Source organism: Gracilinanus agilis, chromosome 1 (assembly GCF_016433145.1).
Source record: "Gracilinanus agilis isolate LMUSP501 chromosome 1, AgileGrace, whole genome shotgun sequence".
Lineage (NCBI taxonomy): Eukaryota > Metazoa > Chordata > Mammalia > Didelphimorphia > Didelphidae > Gracilinanus > Gracilinanus agilis.
The window spans coordinates 638,686,230-638,709,404 of NC_058130.1; the positions used below are offsets into that span (position 1 = coordinate 638,686,230).

Sequence of the window (23,175 nt, forward strand, 5' to 3'; positions counted from 1 at the left end):
GGTAAGATAAAACTCCTTCTTTGCTTATTTTGTCAAATAGTTTGTATAGTTTTGGGATTAGTCATTCTTTATTTTTTTTTAATTTTATTTTTTAAAAAAAATTTTTTCCATTGTTACATGATTCATGTTATTACTCTCTTACCCCTCCTCCGACCACCACCAACCCCATTGCCGAAACACATTTCCACTGGTTTCTTCATGTGTCATCGATCAAGACCTATTTCCATATTATTGATAGTTGTACTAGGGTGGTTGTTTAGAATCTACATCAGTGATTCCCAAAGTGGGTGCTGCTGCCCCTTGGTGGGTTCTTCAGTGATCCAGGGGGGCGGTGATGGCCACAGGTGCATTTATCTTACCTATTAATTGCTATTAAAATTTTTAAAAACTAATTTCCAGGGAGCTAAGTAATATTTTTTCTGGAAAGGCTGCGGTAGGCCAAAAAAGTTTGGGAACTACTGGTCTACATTTACAAGTTGTTTTTCTTCAGTGTTTCCACTCCTATAGTTCTTCCTCTGAATGTCAGTAGCATTCTTTTCCATAAATCCCTCAGAGTTGTCCTGGGTCATTGCATTGCTGCTAGTACAGAAGTCCATTACATTTGATTTTACCACAGTGTATCAGTCTCTGTGTACAATGTTCTTCTGACTCTGCTCTTTTCACTCTGCATCAATTCCAGGAGGTCTTTCCAGTTCACAAGGAATTCCTCCAGTTTATTATTCCTTTGAGCACAATAGTATTCCATCACCAACATATACCACAATTTGTTCAGCCATTCCCCAACTGAAGGGCATACCCTTGCTTTCTAGTTTTTTGCCACCACAAAGAGCCCAGCTATAAATATTTTTGTGCAAGTCTGTTTATCTATGATCTCTTTGGGGTACAATCCCAGCAATGGTAAAGCTGGATCAAAGGGCAGGCATTCTTTTAGCACTCTTTGGTCATAGCTCCAAATTGCCATCCAGAATGGTTGGATCAGTTCACAACTCAACTGGCAATGCATTAATATCCCAATTTTGCCATATCCCCTCCAACATTCATTACTCTCCCCTGCTGTCATTTTAGCCAATCTGCTAGGTGTGAGGTGATACCTCAGAATTGTTTTGATTTGCATTTTTCTAATTATTAGAGATTTAGAACACTTTCTCATCTGCTTAATTGATAATTTTGATTTCTTTATCTGAAAATTGCCTATTCATGTCCTTTGCCCATTTATTGATTGGGGAATGGCTTGATTTTTTGTACAATTGATTTAGCTCCTTGTATATTTGAGTAATTAGACCTTTTTCAGAGTTTTTATTATAAAGATTTTTGTTTGTTTGTACAGAACATTTTTAATTTAATGTAATCAAAATTATTTATTTTACATTTATTTATTTATTTTACATTTTTTATTTTTTTTCCTAACTCTTGCTTGTAGTACAGAGAGAGGGGGTCATGATAGTTTTTTCAAGCTTTGGCTGAGTTCTGTAATCAGTTAGGGGTTTGGAATCTTGAGAGAGAAAAGTCAGTTGGTTTGTGAATCTTGTGGAGTTTCAGACCTGCTGAGCTGCTTCCTTACCTATTCTGAAGAATTGAAATTTAGCCTAGCTTTGAAATATTTATTTAAGAATTGTTATTTTAGATAAACCCTTTGTATCTTCATTTCCTTTATTATTTCCTACCTTCCTTCCCTTACCTTATATGTGGGTGGAGTTAATAAGGAGAGTAAATTAGAGAGGAGTTCCAATCTGTGAAGGGTTTAACTATAATTTGACAGTATTATATATAAAGAAATTAGTCAGTCATCATTTATTCCGTTTTGATATCAAGAGCACCTTGTAAGCTAAGTTGAGGCAGGTCCTTGCTCAGACTGCATCTCTGCCTCCCTTACCCCACCTGAGGTTCCTGAGACAACTGTTAGGGCTTCCTCAATCCACTTTCCTGACAAATCATCTTTTAAAAATAATAAACCCTTTTGTGTTTCAACAGGCCTATTAGTATAATTTGTCAGTTAGTTATTAAGAGAGGGAAGAAGAGGGAAAGAACTAACATACTCTGGGCTTGAAGGGAAGCCGGGGTATCCATCTTGAAGGAAGGTGTAACTTCAAAACAAGTCCCTTCCTGTGAAATTAACTAAAGCCTTTAGTTAATTTCAGTTCAGTCTATTTCCCTCAGTTTGTGTTTAAGTCTGAGTCCTGGTCTATAAGCCCTGCTGTCTTTGCCTGTTTAGATTAATTCCTCCTCTCCCTGAAGATTTTGTTCCTTTCAGTGTTATACTCCTGACTTCAGCCCTATTATATCCTGAATCTCCTTATTTCAGCCTACCTGTAACTTAGATTACCCACCTAGCAAGTCCCTGACAACGTCCTTTCAAAATTCCCTTGTATCACACACCTTTCTTCAATTTACCCCCATTACATGCTTGGTTTTAAAATCTTTCCTTTCCCAGAGATCTGACAAGTATACTATTCTGTGTTCACCTAATTTTCTTATAGTTTCCTTCTTTATATTCAAGTTATTCACCCATTCTGAATTTATCTTGGTGTAGGGTGTGAGATGTCGATCTAAACCTAATCTCTCCCATATTGTTTTCCAATTTTCCCAACAGTTTTTGTCAAATAGTGGATTTTTGTCCCAAAAGTTGGACTCTTTGATTTTATCATAGACTGTCTTGTGTTATGCAGAAAGTGGGGTAACTGGAAGGATAGACAGGAAGGTGCTTCTATAAGCTGTGCCTGATAAGCTGGCCCAAGTTCCTCAGTTGGTAAATGGATCTAGGCTGAGTGGAGATAGTGATGCCTGGGAAACCACCAAGGTGTGCTGGTAACTACCAGGGCTTATGGATGATCAATTCAGCTAAGCACCTGACCCCACAAACAGTGGCCAAGCCAAAGTTATTAAGGGAGAAGCTGTATATATTGTTCAACAGCTTCTCTGGTTTCTTGCCCTGGGATTAGGTTAAATGATAAAGGTTGGTAATGGGCTAATTGTTAGTATTTGAATGGATAACACTAATTGACTGTGATCTTGGTAAATCCCTTTCCCCTTTGGCTGTAGCTATTCACTTGCTCTTGGAATGAATACCAGTCTTCACTTGAATCAAGTTTGGACAGGGTTTAATGCTTTGACTCAAAGAGGGTAGGAATCAGGATGAGGAAAGAGGTGTTAGGAATGGCTATGCTCTATCTAATCAGAGTTAAAGTAATATAATCAGTGAGCAACAAATTGGTAATTGGCTAGAGATTCTTCTCCCCCTCACAGACCCTGGTCAGACTCCTCCAAGGTCAAGACCAAAGGAAAGGAAATAATCACCTATACCCCCTTTATCCTTCCTCACACCCAAATTGCCATCTTTGACCCACTCAGATTATTTACTTACTCCTTGATAACAGAAATGATAGTGATAATCTTCTTGACAGCTGTGCTGTTGTTATCTCTCAGCTCTGTTTAGTAATAGGTGAATGAACTTCTTGTGGCAATAAGGTATGGATGCTGGATCTGTAGGTCTATAGGCCTACCCACCCTTCACCACCCCTCTACCCTCCAGAAATCCCTTTTCAAGACGGAGACCTCAAGGAGATGAGGCCCTGGGCTTTTATAGAGGTGGTCGCAACTGTCTTTTGCCCTTGGCTTATGCCATCTGGGTAAATTCCAAGTTATGTAACTGATGATCTGTCACTCAAGCTGTTCTCCATCTTCTTCCAGAAGTTATCTATTACACTTGATGATATCACTTACCCAGTCTATTCCATTGATCCTCCCTTCTGTCTCAGCCAGTAGCATATTGTTTTGATGACCACTGCTTTATAGTATAGTTTAATATCTAGTATTGCTAGACCACCTTCCTTCACATTTTTTTTCATTATTTCCCTTGATATTCTTGATGTTTTGTTCTTCCAAATGAATTTTGTTATAGTTTTTTTTCTAATTCTGTAAAAAAGGTTTCTTGGTAGTTTGATAGATATAGCACTAAATAAGTAAATTAATTTGGGTAGAATGGTCATTTTTATTATGTTAGCTCATCCTACCCATGAGCAATCAATGTTTTTCCAATTGTTTAAATCTAGTTTTAATTCTTTGGAAAGTGTTTTTGTAATTGTGTTCATGTAATTCCTGTGTTTGTTTTGGTAGGTAGATTCCTAAGTATTTTATATTGTCTAGGGCAGTGATGGGCAAACTTTTTAATGGGCCAAATGAAATGAAATGCTCATCTGTCAGTCTGTTTCTAAGGCAATTCTTTAGAAGTTTCATTATATTGTATCCTACTCATTGTATTCATCAGATTAGGAATAATGTCATGTGACTGGATAGAACATTTCCCGGCTGGCATCTGGCCAGTGGGCTGTAGTTTGCCCATCACTGGTCTAGAGTGATTTTAAATGGTGTTTCTCTTTCTAACTCTTTCTGTTGTTATATGTTGGAAATATATAAAAATGTTAATGATTTGTGTGCATTTTTTGTATCCTGCAACTTTGCTAAAGTTGTTGATTATTTCTACTAGTTTTTTAGTTGATTCTCTAGGATTTTTTAAGTAGGCCATCATATCATCTGCAAAGAATGATTGCTTAGTCTCCTCATTGCCTATTTTGATACCTTCAATTTCTTTTTCTTCTCTAATTACTACTTCTAGTGTTTCTAGTACAGTATTAAACAATAGAGGTGATAATGGGCATCTTTGTTTCACTCCTGATCTTATTGGGAAGGCTTCTAATTTATTCCCATTGTATATGATACTTGTTGATGATTTTAGATATATACTCTTTATTATTTTTAGGAAAGGCCCTTCTATTCCTATACTTTCTAGTGTTTTCAATAGGAATAAATGTTGTATTTTGTCAAAGGCTTTTTCAGTACCTATTGAGATAATCATGTGATTTTTGTTTGTTAACTTGTTGATATAGTCAATTATGTGGATGGTTTTCCTAATGTTGAATCATCTTTGCATTCCTGGTATAAATCCCACTTGATCATGATGGATAACCCTCATGATCACTTGCTGGAGTCTTTTTGATAATATTCTATTTAAGATTTTTGCATCTATGTTCATTAGGGAAATAGGTCTGTAATTTTCTTTCTCAGTTTTTGGTCTGCCTGGCTTTGGAATCAGTATCATATTCATGTCATAAAAGTAATTTGGTAGAACCTAAAACCATCAACAAGCATTATCTGCAATGGGGATAAATTAGAAGCCTTCCCAATAAGATCAGGAGTGAAACAAGGATGCCCATTATCACCTCTATTATTCAACATAGTACTAGAAACACTAGCAATAGCAATTAGAGAAGAAAAAGAAATTGAAGGTATCAAAATAGGCAATGAGGAGATTAAGCTATCACTCTTTGCAGATGATATGATGTTATACTTAAAAAATCCTAGAGAATCAACTAAGAAGCTGGTAGAAATAATCAACAACTTTAGCAAAGTTGCAGGATACAAAATAAATGCACATAAATCATCAGCATTTCTATATATTTCCAACACATTAGAGCAGCAAGAGGTAGAAAGAGAAACACCATTTAAAATCACCCTAGACAATATAAAATACTTGGGAATCTATCTACCAAAACAAACACAGCTATTATAGGAAAACAACTACAAAACACTTTCCAAATAAATAAAACTGGATCTCAACAATTGGAAAGCCATTAATTGTTCATGGGTAGGATGAGCTAACGTAATAAAAATGAACATTCTACCCAAATTAATTTACCTATTTAGTGCCATACCTATCAAATTACCAAAAAACTTCTTTACTGAATTAGGAAAAACTATAACAAATTTCATTTGGAATAACAAAAGATCAAGAATATCAAGGGAAATAATGAAAAAAAAATGTGAAGGAAGGGGGCCTAGCAGTACCAGATATTAAACTATACTATAAAGCAGCAGTCATCAAAACAATATGGTACTGGTTAAGAGATAGAAGGGAGGATCAGTGGAATAGACTTGGGGTTAATGACGTCAGTAAGACAGTGTATGATAAACCCAAAGAGCCCAACTTTTGGGACATGAATCTACTATTTGACAGAAACTGCTGGGAAATTTGGAAAACAATATGGGAGAGATTAGGTTTAGATCAACATCTCACACCCTACACCAAGATAAATTCAGAATGGGTGAATGACCTGAATATAAAAGAGGGAAACTATAAATAAGTTAAGTGAACACAAAATAGTATACCTGTCAGATCTCTGGAAAAGGAAAGATTTTAAAACCAAGCAAGAGTTAGAGAAAATTACAAAATGTAAATTAAATGGTTTTGATTATATTAAGCTAAAAAGCTTTTGTACAAACAAAAACAATGTAGTCAAAATCAGAAGGGAAACAACAAATTGGGAAAAAATCTTTATAACGAAAAACTCTGACAGGGGTCTAATTACTCAAATATACAAGGAGTTAAATCAATTATATAAAAAATCAAGCCATTCCCCGATTGAAAAATGGGCAAGAGACATGAATAGGCAATTCTCAGGTAAAGAAATCAAAAGTATCAATAAGCACATGAGAAAGTGTTCTAAATCTCTTAATAATTTGAGAAATGCAAATCAAAACAACTCTGAGGTATCACCTCACACCTAGGAGATTGGCTAAAATGAAAGAAGGGGAGAGTAATGAATGTTGGAGGGGATGTGACAAAATTGGGACATTAATGCATTGCTGGTGGAGTTGTGAAATGATGATACAACCATTCTGGCTGGCAATTTGGAATCATGCTCAAAGGGCTATAAAAGAATGCCTGCCCTTTGATCCAACCTTACCATTGCTGGGTTTGTACCCCAAAGAGATCATAGATAAACAGACTTGTACGAAAATATTTATAGCTGCACTTTTTGTAGTGGCAAAGAACTGGAAAAGGAGAGTATGTCCTTCAATTGGGGAATGGCTGAACAAACTGTGGTATATGCTGGTGATGGAATACTATTGTGCTAAAAGGAATAATAAACTGGAGGAGTTCCAGGCGAACTGGAAAGACCTCCAGGAACTGATGCAGACAAAAGGAGCAGAGCCAGAAGAACATTGTACACAGAGACTGATATACTATGGTAAAATCGAATGTATTGGACTTCTGTACCAGCAACAATGCAATGATGCAAGACAGGTCTAAGGGATTTATGGTAAAGAATGCTACCCACATTCAGAGGAAGAACTGTAGGAGAGGAAACATAGAAGATAAACAATTGCTTGAATGCATGGGCTGAGGTGGACATGATTGGGGATGTAGATTTGAAAGGACCACACCAATGCAACTAACAACAATACGGAAATAGGCCCTGAACAAGGACACATGTTACAACCAGTGGAAATGTGCGCTGGCCATGGGTGGGGAGAGAGTGGGGGGTGAAGGGGAAAGTAGGGGCATGAAGCATGTAAACAGGTTAAAAATGAATATTAATAAATGTTTAAATTATCTAGAAAAAAAAGTAATTTGGTAGAACTCCTTCTTTGTTTATTTTGTCATATAATTTGTATAGTATTGGGATTAGTTTTTTTTTTTTTTTGAATGTTTGTTAGGATTCACTTGTGAATACATGAGGCCCTGGCGATTTTTTCTTAGAGAGTTCTTTGATGGCTTGTTCAGTTTTATTTTTTTTTCTGATATTGGATTATTTAAGTATTCTATTTCTTCTGCTGTTAATCTAGGCAAGTTATATTTTTGTAGATATTCATCCATATCACTTAGATTGCTATATTTATTGCCATATAATTGGGCAAAATAGATTTTTAATGGTCGCCTTAATTTCCTCTTCATTAGATGTGAGGTCTCCCTTTTCATCTTTGATACTGATAATTCGGTTTTCTTCTTTCCTTTTTTTTAATTAGATTGACCAGAACTTTGTCTATTTTATCTGTTTTTTCAAAATACCAGCTTCTAGTCTTATTTATTAATTCAATAGTTCTTTTACTTTTGATTTTATTAATTTCTCCCTTGATTTTTAGTATTTCTAATTTAGTTTTCATCTGGGGATTTTTAATTTGCTCGCTTTCTAATTTTTTGAGTTGCATGCCCAATTCATTAATCTCTGCCCTCCTTAATTTGTTAATATATGCACTCAAGGATATAAATTTCCCCCTGCGTACTGCCTTCGCCGTATCCCACAGAGTTTGGTAGGATGTCTCATCATTGTCATTCTCTTCAATGAAATTGTTGATTGTTTCTATGATTTCTTCTTTGACTAATTGGTTTTGGAGAATCATATTATTTAATTTCCAATTAGTTTTTGATTTGCCTATATTAACCCCAAACTCCCCTTTTTGTTGGTAATAGAGGTAGTGAGTTTTGGCAGTTGTGCAGGACAGGGCCCAGGAAGAGGTTCTGGATCCAGAAGAACCCCAAACCTAATTCTTATAGACTGATGGCCCAGATGGTTTAGGATCACTCCAGGAAGCTCAGTAAATGTATCAACCAGTCAGCAGGGAAGCAGGTAGATAGATGGGAAAGGCAAGGTAGAAACAGCCACAGGGAAATAGCCAGACTCTTCAGGTCAAACCCTAGAGAAAAGACCCAGCCCCAAACCTAGTAACTGTCTCTCCTCTTCCACACCCACATTCTAGAATCTCTTCCCTGCATCTGCATCTTTTCTGTACATCCTGCTTATATGCTCAAATCCTCTCTGTCCTTATAACAGTACAAGAACTTGGCCTGATATTCATGTTTCACCATTTGAAGTGTTGTATAGTCATCTACCTTTACAAGCCAAGAGTTGTGAAAGTGCATATGCATCAGTATTAGGGGGTGACATCCAAATAGCATCCTCTATAATTGCCTTACAAGACAGATTAAGAGAACTGCAAGATATGGGACTTTTAGTTCAGAGTGGTCCTCTAGATTATTCATTACATAGCATCAAGCCAAGTGACTCAGTTTACATAAAGAATTTTAATAAAACCTCAGCAATATAGCAATCATGGGTTGGTCCATTCACTGTAATTTTAACTTCACCTTCCTCAATTAAAGTTTTAGACAAAGAGTCATGGTTCCATTGCTTGCATTTTAAAAAGATTCCTAGAATAGTAGAAGGAGAAGAAGAAAGAGATCCTGAAGAAGAGGGAGAGATAGCTGAGAAATTATCATCAAGCAACATGTCTACAGGCAAAAAGATCAGAGAAGAGGACAACAGGTCAGACGGAGAGGACTGAGGAAAGAAGACATCATACCAGGATCACAGTGGAAATACAGCAGACTGGACATTAACAGGATAATAGACTTTTACTCAAGTATCTACTATAGAAAAGGATAATAGACTGATATGTATTTAAATTGTAAAGTTTTGTATCATGTTGCACACAACACATGTTCACTATAGATGCATGCATGCATCAGTATATATTATAACACAGACAGAGGAAGAAGATAGAAGAAGAGAGACAATAGACAACATGGGAAGAGGAGTATCTGAAGATCTGGTGAGTATAGTTGCATCCAACATATTCATTTAGGACATATTAATCAATGTATATTCACCTTAGCTTTATGAGGTCTTGCTTGGATGAAATATATTTAGGATATTTCACTCAGTAATATCAGGATACATATAAGATTATATAGGGTTTTTTTTTGTTTTTTAGCATTATCAGAGAGAGGATATTTTCTTATACAAACATACATATTTGTAACATACTTTGTATGTATATTTGTAATATATTACATATGTAGAATTTGTATCATAGTTTTAACTTGGGGTAAGTGAGTGTATAAATAGGTGTGTAAAATGTAGGTATTGTACATTTTGTATAGGTTTTGTATAAGTTTTGTAAATTTTGTATATTCTTGCATATTTTTATATATTTATGTATATTTGAGTGTGAATATTTGAGAAAATGAAAAATTTAAATTTTTGTAATCTGAATATGTTTGTAAATGTGTACAGAAAATTTTCTACATATTTGTAAAAATGTGTGTATAGTTAAAGGTTCCAAAGATAGGATTTTGGTAGGGTAAGATAATTACAATGTTTGACAGATTGTTAAAAGATTTTTAATTAGATTAGTGCTACAGTGAAAGGTTGTTATATATGTTTTGTAACTGTTTGCTCTTTACATTTTGCAATTTTGATGTTCCTGTTATAATTTTGTTGCATTATGCCTGTTGAGTTTTGCTGTTGTTATTGCAACTTTTGTATTTGTTTTCCTTTATATATTGGAATTCCTTTCAATTACATGTGTGACCATAATTTATTTAACCATTTTCCTTTTGATGGACATGGATTGGTTTTCTGTTTCTTTGACACTAGAAATAATCCTGCTAGAATTATTTTGGTGCCAATAACTTTTTTTTTATTTTTATCATTGCCCTCTAGGTATACACCCACCTGTGTCAGTTTTAAAATCTGGGGCCTTTTCTTAGCACAGTGTCATATCATTTTACAGAATGTTTGGACTAATTCACAACTCCACTAACAGTGCATTAGTGTATCTATCTCTCATCTATTTTAAACCCTTACTTTATTTCTCAAAAACGATACTAGCTACCAGTTCCAAAGCAGAAATGCTAGGCAGTGGGGGTTAAGTGACTTGCTCAAGATCACACAGGTGGAAACTGTTTGAAGTCATATTTGAAGTTAAGACCTCCTGTCTAGGCCTGGCTCTCAATCCTCTGAGCCACCTAGCTGCTTCTTTGCTTTTCTTCTTATCTTGGTTGCACTGGTTCCATTTTTACAAAAGCTTTTTAACATAATATAATCAAAATTATCCATTTTGTATCTTATAATGTATTAAATGTGTAAATCCAAAACTATTTAAGGTAAATAATCATAAAGTATAAACTTGACTTTTATTTGAATTTTTAATTAATTTATTTTATCATAATAATTTATTTTATTATAACACTAATTAATTTAATTATTAATAAGTAGGGATATTCTTCAATCTGAGTTTACTTCAGTTTTCCATTTTATCTCTTAATTGTCCATTTCACCTTTTACTAGCACTTTGTTCGTCATATAGCAAGATAAGCAAAAACAAAACAATTACAAAATACCATTCAATAGTTTTGTTAATACTGAAAGAATTTGCTGAACTGGAACATTGCTTCTACAACCAAATCTAAAACTTCGGAGTGTTTGTAGTTTTAATAAATAAATGGTAATAGCAAAAAATTAAGGATTTTTTTTAAAAAAGCAAAGGCCATATCAACTAATTTCATAACATGGCTAAGTCACTTAAATCAAGGGATTGGTCCACATGATCAAAAGGTACTTTTCTAGTACATTCAGTGATTGTGTGATTTTTTTATTTAAAGCAGGGCACAAAATAAACATCATATAATAGTGTTTCATTATTGTTATTGTTTAGGCATGTCTGTCTCTTTGTGACCCCACTAAGAGTTTTCTTGATAAAAATACTATAGTGTTTTTTTCCCCATTTCCTTCTCTAGCTCATTTAACAGATGAGGAAACTGAGGCAACCAAGGCTATGAGACTTGTGCCAGGTCACACAGCTAATAAGGATTAAGAGGCCAGATTTAAAATCCAGGAAGATTAGTATTCTGGTTCAGGTCTAGCACTTTCCATGGCACCACCTAGTTGCCTATTGTGTCATTAGACTGTCAATAAATAAATAGCTACCTGATTTGAGCATTTGTTCCTTTTTTAACATATTTTTACATATTACATATATATTTAATATAATAAAAGTGGAAAAATATTTTCATTCCAGATTCTTTCCCTTTCCTTAGTCTCTCTCCAAATTCTTGATAAGGCAAGCAATACAATATACACTTGTGGTTTTTTAATAACTTAATGATATTTTTGTACATTGCCATTTTAATGAATAATCTCTAATAGAGGAAGAAGAGGAGAGAAAAGTAAAACAAATGAATACAGTTTTAAAAATCTGAAAGCGTATGCAATGTTTCACATCTGTGGGCACATTCCTCTCCAAAACCTCTTTAAAGGAGTCAGGGAAAGTGTCCTCATATTTTTTCATTAGTGCCAAATTTGTTCTTTATACTTTTGCAATATTATTTCTGTTGTTTGTATTATTTCCATTCACATGGTTGAGTTAAATAATAATGCATCATTTTCTTTGCTTGGTTTACTTCATTTTCAGCAGCTTAAAATTCTTTCCATCCTTCTTTGTATTCATCATATTCATGGTTTCTTATTGCACAATAGTATTCTATTACGATTTTGTACCACAGTTTATTTTTATGTTCCCCAGTAAATGGCTATATACTTTGTTGCCATTTCTTGCTACTATAGTTTGGTACTTTTAGAGTCTTTTTTTTTTTTTTTGTCAGCGACCTTGGCATATATGTCTAGTAGTGGAAACTGGGACCAAAGATGTTTTTAGTCATTTTATTTACATAATTTAAATGGCTGAAAATTTTTCTTTCTGAGAAATGGCCATATCTTCTTAACACATAATAGACACTTAATAAGTACTTATAGATTGATGATGAGGTATGATGTACTTAATTTTGGTTTGCATATTTTAGGTGCAGTGCTCCTTGCCAGTGTCCAGGGAATTGCAGCCAGTATTGACCCAGTCTTATATACATGGATTGTCTACCAGCCACAGAAACGAAGTAGTAGACATATTCAGCAGGTAAGAGTTTTTTAATATATTTAATAGGAGGAATAAGTAGCCACCGAACCACAGATTTTCTAGAATATATTTTACTTTTAAATTTCATATGAATGAACAAAGGCATTTTTTTTTCCTAGGAAGGACTTTCCACACTTTTATTTGCTTAAGCAAAATCGTAGGTCGTGTATTTGAAGTAACTTTAAGATTAAGTCCATTAAATGTGAAAAGTCCATGTCTTAAAAGCAGAAGTCAAGTGATATGTTTGTTTTGGCTGGCAGGTAATAAATTAATTCTAGTGGCAGTATATTTAATGAATCTTTTTCTTTTCATTCTAGATCATTCTTCTTTGTTCATGTATATTTATTATAAGCCTCCTAAGTTATAAAAGAATTGTGCTAATAAATAGTTGTGGATGAAGAAGGTAATATAAGGTATCACTCCTGTCCTTAAGAAAGTTATAATCTAATCAACAGTCAAGCCAGACCTCACCACAAAAAGTTACATAACAATAGAAACCATGTCGAAGTATGTCATGTGTCAGAAGTGATTTTCCATACTAAATGGGATAGCTTAAAAAAATTATTATCAACTTAAATATCCCCAAAATGAGAATTTTCATCTGGAGAAGTTTTCTTAATACTGAATCTAAAGTTGCCTCTTTGCAGTTTCATTTTATTGATCTTCATTCTTTCCTCTTTAATATTTGACTGTAACTATCATATTCCTTCTAAATCTTTACTTTCTAGACAAAACATTCTTAGTTCCTTCAGTGGATCCTTATATTGTTTGAACCCAAAGAACTTTGATTTTTCTCCCCTCTCTCTTTCTCTTTCCTTTCCTCCTCTTCTCCACATCCTATTTGTAAGATTTATATCAGAAACATAGTTATTTGTTCACAGCAACCCTACAAGGTAGATGACCTTTTTTTTTAATAGATGATAAAATGAAGATTCAGAAATGTTGTAGTTTTTCTTTAGCCAGACATCTACTAAGGAGTAGAGGCAAAGAAATCCACAGATTTAATTTCAGTAGAAGTCTCATTAATATTTATTAATTGTCAGTCATACTCATTTGTGATTCATTCCAATCCCATGGGCTCTATTAATAGCATTTTGGGGAGTAATGTTCAATACATTTGTGGCTTGGCCATTATTGTTCTGGGCACTTGGAATATGAAGGAAATAACTTTTCATTCTACCTTTTTAAGATAGTAGATTCTCTTGGAATATTTGATTTCATTGTCAGAAATTTGACTCATCTGAATATTGAATAGAGAATGCACTAAAACCCTTTACACTTCTCATGTTGATAAACCATAGCATTTGCTTTATATGTAGACCGCAAACATGAAAACTAGGGGCCCTGAATGCCCTGCAGCATTGGCTAACCTTTTAGAGATCGAGTCCCCAAACTGCACCTTCAAGCTGCCTATGAGCATTACCCCAGACAGCAGAGAGAGAGAAGAAGTGCTCAAATCTGGCTGCTGGGCAGAGGGGTGGGACATGTGAACATTGTTCCCAGGCACAGTGGAAAGGAAGGAATGGAGTAGCCCCTTTTGGAACCCCAGGGCATGCTGCCATGCCTTTGCCACCATGACTCTAAAATAATCCTTTTCTCAATTCTCAAACTCTCTTGAAGCTTAAGAACATAGCCTAAAGGTAGAATTAACATTTTTTTTTTACTTTTTTCTATAACTTTTGTGTTTTTTTCAAAGCATTCACATCAGTATTTAGAACATCAAGTGAGTAGTTTCTCTCTCCTCATTGACCTCTTCATAAGGAGTGATTCAGAATCATAGGATTTTGACATTTCAGAGATGACCTCCATTTGTAAAGCCACTGAATCAGTCAGGAACTAGCAGTTGTGTTCAAAATTTATGTATTCATGCCTGCTAGGTTGTCTTTGACTGTAGACTGGTCCACTGATATTAATTTAACAGTCGTCAGGCATCATTTATGCTGTGCAGCATAACCCTCTTAAAAAGCAGTGGCATCACATTTAATGGGTGTTCTCAGGACTTATTGCCACCCAGCAAATTGATTCTACCATGTATTTTACTATTAGAAATCTATTTGACAGATAAATAGGTTTCCTATACTAAAAAAAAAAGGTAAATGAAATTAAGTAACAAAAAGCAAGCCAGATTGTGTCATTCATGTTGAATTTTCCTTTATTTGGCAAACTAATCCCCTGGGACTTTTCTTACTGTGCTGCTGGCCATGCCCCATTTTTCTTTTTAATAGAGCCCCTGAGCTACCATTCATAGTGCAGGAATAGACATTCTCTTGAGGTTTTCTTTCCAAATTTATCTTTTTCATATATATTATTTGTGAGGATTTTCAAATTTTAGATTTGCATTGGAGAATATTTTATAAATGAAATAAAGCCTGCTAAAATGGCAAAATCTCAGAAAGCCCTTATACCAAATCAAGTAAAGAAATTTTCTTCTTGCTTCTTTTTACTTTGTTTTGGAATTTCCTTTATTTTATCTTCTATATCATAAGTTGTTACTAACATTTATGCTTTTCACATTCACTCTTTTTTGGTATAATGCAGTATAACCTAGAAAAGAACCAAATATTGCTTTAATTTTATTCAAATCTATATAAAAGTTTAATTACATTCTTAATAATAATCTAAATACTCATTTCCCTTATAGATGTTATAGTACAAAGTATAATTATATCTATGACATTTTAATTTTTGTAAATGATAATTTCAGAGTAGACCAATCTGACTCATGCCCACTTATCATATGCTATTTCCCAAGCTTCAATTTCCTCTAAACTTTGTGGCTGAAAGCCAACATTTTGATGATCATTTTCCACCCAATTCAACATTGATCTTTCATCCTAAGGCAAAGAGGAGTGTTTTTTGGCCAGAAAGCTGACAAGATTGCATGGGGCGTCATAAGTAACATCAGGCTTCATTTCATTGAGCAGAGATGAAACAACTGCTTTATTGTCCACTTCAGCACTCATACATTCAATATATGAGCATAATTTTTTCCAGCTTTGTCTTACTATGATATTCTTGAATTTTTTAAATGTAATGTAATTATATTCTAGAATTCACATTTATAGTCAAGAATAGATGTTTCAGACAATTAGAAAGACTTTTGTGGTACATGTATTAGCATCCTTTTCCCTAATAATTTCCTAATGTTAATCCATTTATTTGCAGTATTCTTCTCAGAAAAAAAAAATGTTTCCTGTACAATTCTGTAGCTCTTTGGAATAAAAATTCTTTCCAACTTAATTTTAGCTTTATGTATTTTATTCATTCCTTATTTTGTATTAATTAAATAATATTATTTGAAAGCTTTTTCCCCAAAATAAAATATAGATACTGGAATTAAGCACAATTTGGGGAATTAAGACAAAATAACAACAAAAAACCACAAGTTTTTAAAGTTTGTTTTTTAGGTTTTTAAAAGTTTCTTAACAAGCTGTGCATTTAAAAAAAAATACTCAGGCTCTTATAGTTTAAGTTTTTAAAGTTATTTTTCTCTAGGTCTTAAAATAGTTAAAAAAAAAAAAAAAAAAAAAAGGTCTCAAACCCTCACCTCCTAAAGAGCCTTCTCCACTGATGCCATGTATATTGCTCACTGCTTGGGGAATAGCCACAGCTCAGTGTTTCATTTTTCCTATTTCTAACAGGCCATGGGAGCTGTTCCTCATGTTATGCCAGTTACCAGAAAGAAAGAGGATGAGGTGTCAGTTGGAAGCATGCCCTTGGCAAAGCAGCAGTCAAATCAGGCCTCTGAATATGCCAGCAGTCCTGTCAAAACAAAAACGGTAACAGGTATGTTCTCCTCTTTAAATGAATACTTGAAAACCACACACACATGCACATATACAGACCCTTTCGTCAGATGATCAGCTGTGCAAATATAGTGAGACACCTTTTAGACTTAAATGTTCTTCCAGAAAGATATATTTAAATTCCCACTTTTTGTAATTAAAAATCACCTTATTTCCTTGTGCATCATAGTTTCCAGGTTCCTTTTAACTGGTGATAAGGGTACTTTTTTTTTTTTTAAGATTATTTGATTTCTTAATGTCCTTAGAAGTGGTGTACCTAAAATATCCCTAAGTATCCCTTTATTTGTTTTGGTTTATATTTGTGATTTTATTTTCAAAGAGAACTCCTGGTGAGGAAGCTTAGTTAAAAGTATTCAGATAAGTAACCTTTCGACACTGAAGAATTACCTAGAGCCCTGAGAAGTTACCTGACTTGTCTAAGGTCACACTGCCAGTATTTGTCAGAGGTGGTATTTGAATTAAAATCTTGACTCTGAGCCTCACTGTCTCTTCACTGTCCCTTGATACCTCACCTTATTATGTTGAAAATAAAATGTGTGCAATAAATGAATCAGTGGGACTCCTAGTCCCTTTTCAGTATTTAACAGTAAAATAGCTACTGTTACTGTCTTGTAAAATTGTATAGAAACCTATTGTCTTTGTTTTCTTATTATTATTTCTGAAGTGTGATAATTTCTGTCATTTGACTGTTGAAATGGAGGATTTTATATCTTTTATAATTATTACTAATCTTGAAAAACTCCCAAAAGAGGAGTTACTAACTTTAGATAGAACAATAGTGGCTGTTTTCTTGTAACAAGAAGCAGCCCAACAAATTAATAATCTAATTAATTAAAAGTAAAGAACATTCATTTATAATGTTTTCACTCAGCATCTCTCCCCGATCAGCTTCCATGCTCTGGAAGGATCCATAGACCAGCCTATAGACTTCGGCTTTGGGAATCATACAGATATTTGTGCTCCTGCTATCTCGGCCCTTCCCCCAACTCTGTTACAAGAAAAAGCAGTTCTTAAATCTCTGCATCCATGTAAGAGTGGAAATTAGAATGGGAAGGGATTTAGGTTTCTCTTGCTTCAGTGAGTTCCAAAGCACAAGCCCTAGGATTGATTTGTGCACCCTCTTGGAGTATAGAGGCTTAAAGAACTCGGGTGTGGGGGTAAGTATGTTATGGATTAATATTCTCCACTTTTACTAATGAATAATTGTTTTATTGTGTTGTAATTAATAAGTAAATGTCTTCTTTACTTTACATTATCCTTTAAAAAATTAAATTTGAAACCTTCCATTATTGAAAGTTATTGGCCCCACAAATCATTGCATTTCATTGAAAAATTAAACTAAACAACCTATATATCTAAATTCAAATAGTTTGTATTTATGTATATATACACACATGTATCTTTATTCATACATATATTTATACATATATATATAAATTAATATACTATTAAAACATTTTTCTTCTCCTACTGATATTATTACCCTGTTATATAAGCCATTCCTAACTTCTCTTATTTCCAGTGCCTTCCTTCTGTTATTTGCTATTTATTCTCTATATAACTTTCTTCATATATATTAGTGTTTATATTGTCTCCCCCATTAGATTGTAAGCTCCTTCAGGGCAAGGATTGCTTTTTCCGCAGTTCTTAGGATGGTACCTGACTTATAGTAGGTGCTTACTAAGTGCTGATTGATCAGTTGATTAATGTAACAGTTACCATATTCACAAGTCATTCAACATTTTTGCTAGATGTTATATAAATTCCAAGCACTAGAGAAATATAAAGATAAAAAAGACATAAATTCTGTCTTCAAAGATCTTTTAATCCATTATATATGATAAAACAGAAGCAGAAAATTTAATAGATATTAGAATTAATAAGTGATTTATTTAGAAGAGCACAAAGTAAAGACATATCTCGCACCTTTTTTAGGTTCAATTCCAGACCTTTGCAATAAAGTGAATATCACAGTAAAGTGTGGCATGCTAAGTTTTTGAATTCCCAATGTATATTAAAGTTATGTGTATACTATATTGTAATCTAGTAAGCATGCAATAATATTATATCCAAAAACCTATAGACATATCTTAATTTAAAAGTACTTTATTTTTTAGAATGATAACCATCTTCTGAGCCTCAGTATTAATGGATGCTACATGATCTGAGTGGTGGTTGCTGAAGTTTGGGGTGACAATGGCAATAAAAAAAATAAGACAGCAATGAAGTTTGCCCCATCAATTAACCCTTCCTTCCACTTGAACACTTAGAGACCATTGTATGGTTATTAATTAGCCTAATTTTAATATTGTGGGATAGGGAAGCCCAAGTAGAGTAAAAGACTGGGGAATGACTGGTTCATGAGTAGTCAGAATACACATTTATCAATTAAGTTCATTGTCTTATTATGTGTGCAGTTCATAGTGCCCCAGAATAATTATAATAGTAGCATCAAAGATTACTCATCACTGTAGAAGATATATTAATTATGAAAATTTTTGAAATATTAAGAGAATTGTCAAAATGTTACTCAGGGTCATGTTGTGAGCTCATGCTGTTAGAAAAATGGAGTTGACAGCCTTCCTCAATGCAAGGTTGCTACAAACCTTCAATTTGTAAAAAAAAAAAAAACTCATATCTATGAAACACAATAAAATGAAGTATAATAAAACAAGATATGCGTATACTTTGAGATTCCTATTTGTAGTTCTGTCATGAACTTGGCATTGTTTTATGTTTATCCTGTCGTTTGGGCTAGATATTTTGATTTTAGGGACAAAGAATCCTGCAGGGTGGGCCTTTGATATGTACTGTTATGGAATCTGAATTAAGAAACTTTTTCTACCAATGCAGATTGACTCCAGCTCCATGATTTACAATCTTTGAAATTTCTAGGGCACTGAAATGTAAGTAACTTTTCTGAAGTCACATAACCCTATTCAGAAGCAAGATTTAATCACATGTTTTCATTACATGAGAAAACTTTTCCATTCATTATACCATATTGTCTCTCATATCCAGTATATACTTGTCACATCAAAATAGCTGAACTTAGGTCTTTTACTTCAAAATGCACTGCTGAAATCTATACATAACTGAAGATCAAACTAATTTAACATTCATTTACTGGGACAAATATCTTCGTTTAAAACAAAAGAAATTAAGTTGACATATTGGACAATAAAAATTATAGACAAGACCCTAATTGAATTAACTATCAACTCTTATCCTTCTCTTATAAACATTAACTTCTTCAATCTACAATGTTTCAGGCTCATACACTTAGGTTCTATACTGTATTGTACTTAAATGTCCTAACATTTGTATGAACCCTTTCTTGATCCCCTCCCAAAAACAAGTTTCTTTCCCTTTAAGCTTATCTTATATCTACTCTGTGTCTTGTATAGAACCATCTGCATACAATTTGCCTTCCTAATCAGAATATGAGCTCTCTCAAAGTAGGGGCTGATTTTGATATTTTTATGTATAACCTGTGCTTACCACAGTGTCTAAGAATATACTAAGTGTTTAATGAAGTTGCCTGAATGATTTGTGAAAACCTCCATTTAAAGTATTTTTGTTCCTTTTTCTTTTCTTTTTCCCCATTCATGTTTTCTTTTGACAAAAAAGAGGTTAGTAAAAAAGAAAGAATGTAATCTGCACTAGTGATCTTTAATTAAAACAATCTGTTTACATTTCACTTTCCTACTGTCTTCCCCTTACAAAAAGCCTGATGACTGTTTCTTAACAGTTTCTTCTTTAATTCCCTCTTACAATAGTTTCTAAAATTGAAGTTCTTATATTTTATGACTATTCCATAGCTCTTTTCTCTAATTCCCTTCCCTCAACACTTTATGTACTGTGTGTATATATGTATTTGTATGTATACACATACACAAATACATAAAAAGTTATATATATATATAGCATATATATTTAAAACGTGTGTGTGTGTGTGTGTGTGTGTGTTTATGTTGGTTTCAACCTTTTTTTTTGTTTGGTTTCAATAAGAATGATGTTTATGTGATGCTTATTACCCCCCCACCCATTCTTCCTTATTTGAATATTCATTCTTGTTCTCATGAGCCTCAATTTGGAAAAAATAACTTCTGTCCTCTTCTTCTTTACTTTCCTTTTTATCCTCTTCTTTCTTTTTTTTTTTTTTTTTTTTTTAGACCTCCAAAACTGAATAAATGTTTCTAGGTTCTCTTTTTATCTTATTAATTCCTCCTGTGACCTTTGAAGACTTTAGGAACATTTGCCTCTTCTCCCGCTATTGTAAAGTTCATTCTTCAACATTTTTCATTCCCTTATAAGTGATCAAATTTATTTATTTTTCTAAGATTCTCTTGATTCCTCTGTCTAAAATTTGGAATTTCTAATCAGCTGTGGTATTTTCAGCAGGGGTACTTTGAAAGTCCTCTATTCTCTTAATGGACCACTTTTAGCTATCTAGACCTTGTAAAATATATAATTTTTGATCCCCAACCTCTTGGAATATAGTAAATCAAGATTTTTCCCTCCTCTAAATAATTATTGCTAAGTCAAGTATGATTCTAACTGGATCTTTCTGCTTGCAATATTATCTTTTACCTGAAACCTATGAGATATTGACTATTCCATTACTAACAAGTTTATTATGTTTTAAGATTACTTTTATGTTTCTTACTTTGTCTTCTGGTTCCAAGTAAGTTTGGGCAATTTTCATTTGTGATTTCTTGAAATCTAGTATGTAGGCTTCTTTTCCATTTTGGTTAAGTTATTTTTAAACTATTTGTCTTTGACCTATTTCTTTTGATAGCAAATATATTAAATTTTTTCAATGAAACATTTTTTGTCTTACTATTTTCTATTATGGTATCATTGAGTTTTCTTTCCTCCGTTTTAATTTTCAGGAAGTCTGTTGCTTGGGAAAATTTTTCTACCAAATGTTTGGAACTATTTGTTCTTCTTTCTTTTCCTTACTTCAGAGCTATTTTTCACAAATGGTTTATTTTCAGTCTCTCACTTTATTTCTTGTAAGTACATTTATGGTCTTATGACCAAGACCTTTTTTTTCTTCTGAATTTCAGTTTATAATTGTTGTATACTTGTTCTCTTCTAGGATTGTCTCTTAGGTGTCTCTTGACTCATACTATTTTGTATTGTTTGGTATCTTCCATTTACTATTATATTTGCATCACTTCCTCATTTAAATTTTTGTGCCAAGACCAACTAGACTCTTTTCTCCCATATTCTAGAATGGAATCGTCAGTCTTTCTTTGTTCTAGTTCTGTATTTCCTGAACTATTATCACCTGTTTCTTCTTCTTCTCATTTCTCTGTTCTCAGAATTCTGGCAGACCTTAGTTTTCCTGATCAGAGAGCCCTGCAATTGGCTATTTGCTGTGAGGATATTATTACAGATTTACATTCTCCCCAGAACCTCTCAAGTCTGAGCACTGCTTTCCATTTCTTTCCTCTTCTTTTGTGTCACAGTTCCTTGGCTCAGGCACTGCTTTAGGCTTCCTTTGCTCCAAAACTTCCCTGCTCAGGGTACTACTGTTGGTTTTGATCTCCCTTATTTCTCTTAAGTATGAATATGGCTGGTTCTTTCCACTTTGGGTCCTAAAATCTGTTTCTGTCCCATTCAGCCAAGTTCATTCTGACTTTTCTTGTGTAATGTGGCTTCTGGCAGTTTTTTCATTCAGTCCTGGGCTATATCAAGGAGATTACTGATATTTCCCTTTGGATTTCTTGATCATTATTGCATTTGGTGCCTTTATATAATTTCAGGAGTTTATGTTGATGCATTAGGCTTCTTTATGACCTTTCATATTTTCAAATTATCCAAAAACCACTCACTTCTATACCTTACCCTTCCTGATCTTTTGTTTTCTCACATCAATTCAAAATAATGATACTTCAATACATAGCTTCCAGGGTAATTGTTAGGAAAGTATATTCTAAATGTTAAAGCAATATATAAATTCAAAATGAAAAAATACTTTTTTGATATCCAATGAAATGTTTTTTTAAATTTAATACTATTCTGAATAATTTGTTCTCAAGATCTTTTTATCATCTCTGATAATCTGATAAGGACAGTTTAGTTGATAAGGAAATAACAGGACACTGGAGTTGTCTTTTAGCTCATGCTTCCAGCTCTGTCTCTAGGAGCATGGAGTTTATTATATATATTTCAAGACTCATTTCACACAAAAGAACCCCCCCCCAAAACTTTGCAGATGCACAGAAGTTATAAATTATGTCATATCAAAACACAAAAGGTCTCATTGGCTTCAGAACAGACTGAGTCAGAATTTTGACTGTGTTCTTATCAGAAAACCCAGTCAGGGAATATTTTTCTCAGGGTTGAATTGCCCACGCTAAGGTTTTGGCCTTGGTGATACCAGGCAGCTGCATTCCTGGCCAAAGTGGGAAGAATGTTAACTTTTTAAATGCTGGCCCGCTAGGAACCTAAAGCTCTTCAATAAGGGCACAATACTTTTGAACAAGAAATCACAAGGATCACAAAAGGGGTCAAAAGAGAAGTCTCAGATTTTTATTTATTTAAGACTCTGTTTCTCTTATTGGCCTCCCACAATTTGTCTTAATTGTAAACCTATGTATCTGCAGTTATATTAATGAGTAGTTATTTAAATTCCATCTTCAATTGTGATAATATTGATAGAGTACTGCTTACCCTAATTTTTTTTTAATTTGGGAGTTATGTATACAGAATTTTTCTAATGAAGAAAGTACAAATTTCATGCATGATATTTTAAGATACTTTCAGGTATTATTTATTTATTCTGATGTTCACTTACCAGAGTAAAGTTTTTTCTGTTGCTTATGAATGC

The 23,175-nt window shown here is 33.6% G+C and overlaps 1 protein-coding gene across 3 annotated transcripts in view; it reads left to right on the plus strand.

Annotated features, from left to right (window-relative positions):
- Nucleotides 1-23,175, plus strand: part of VPS13B (vacuolar protein sorting 13 homolog B) — a 1,074,400-nt gene that overhangs the window by 401,803 nt on the left and 649,422 nt on the right. For all 3 annotated transcript variants that reach the window (XM_044668639.1, XM_044668631.1, XM_044668624.1), the window contains exons 19-20: nt 12,419-12,534; nt 16,170-16,314. In XM_044668639.1, coding sequence (XP_044524574.1) covers nt 12,419-12,534; nt 16,170-16,314 — 261 coding nt within the window. The remainder of the gene's footprint in view (nt 1-12,418; nt 12,535-16,169; nt 16,315-23,175) is intronic.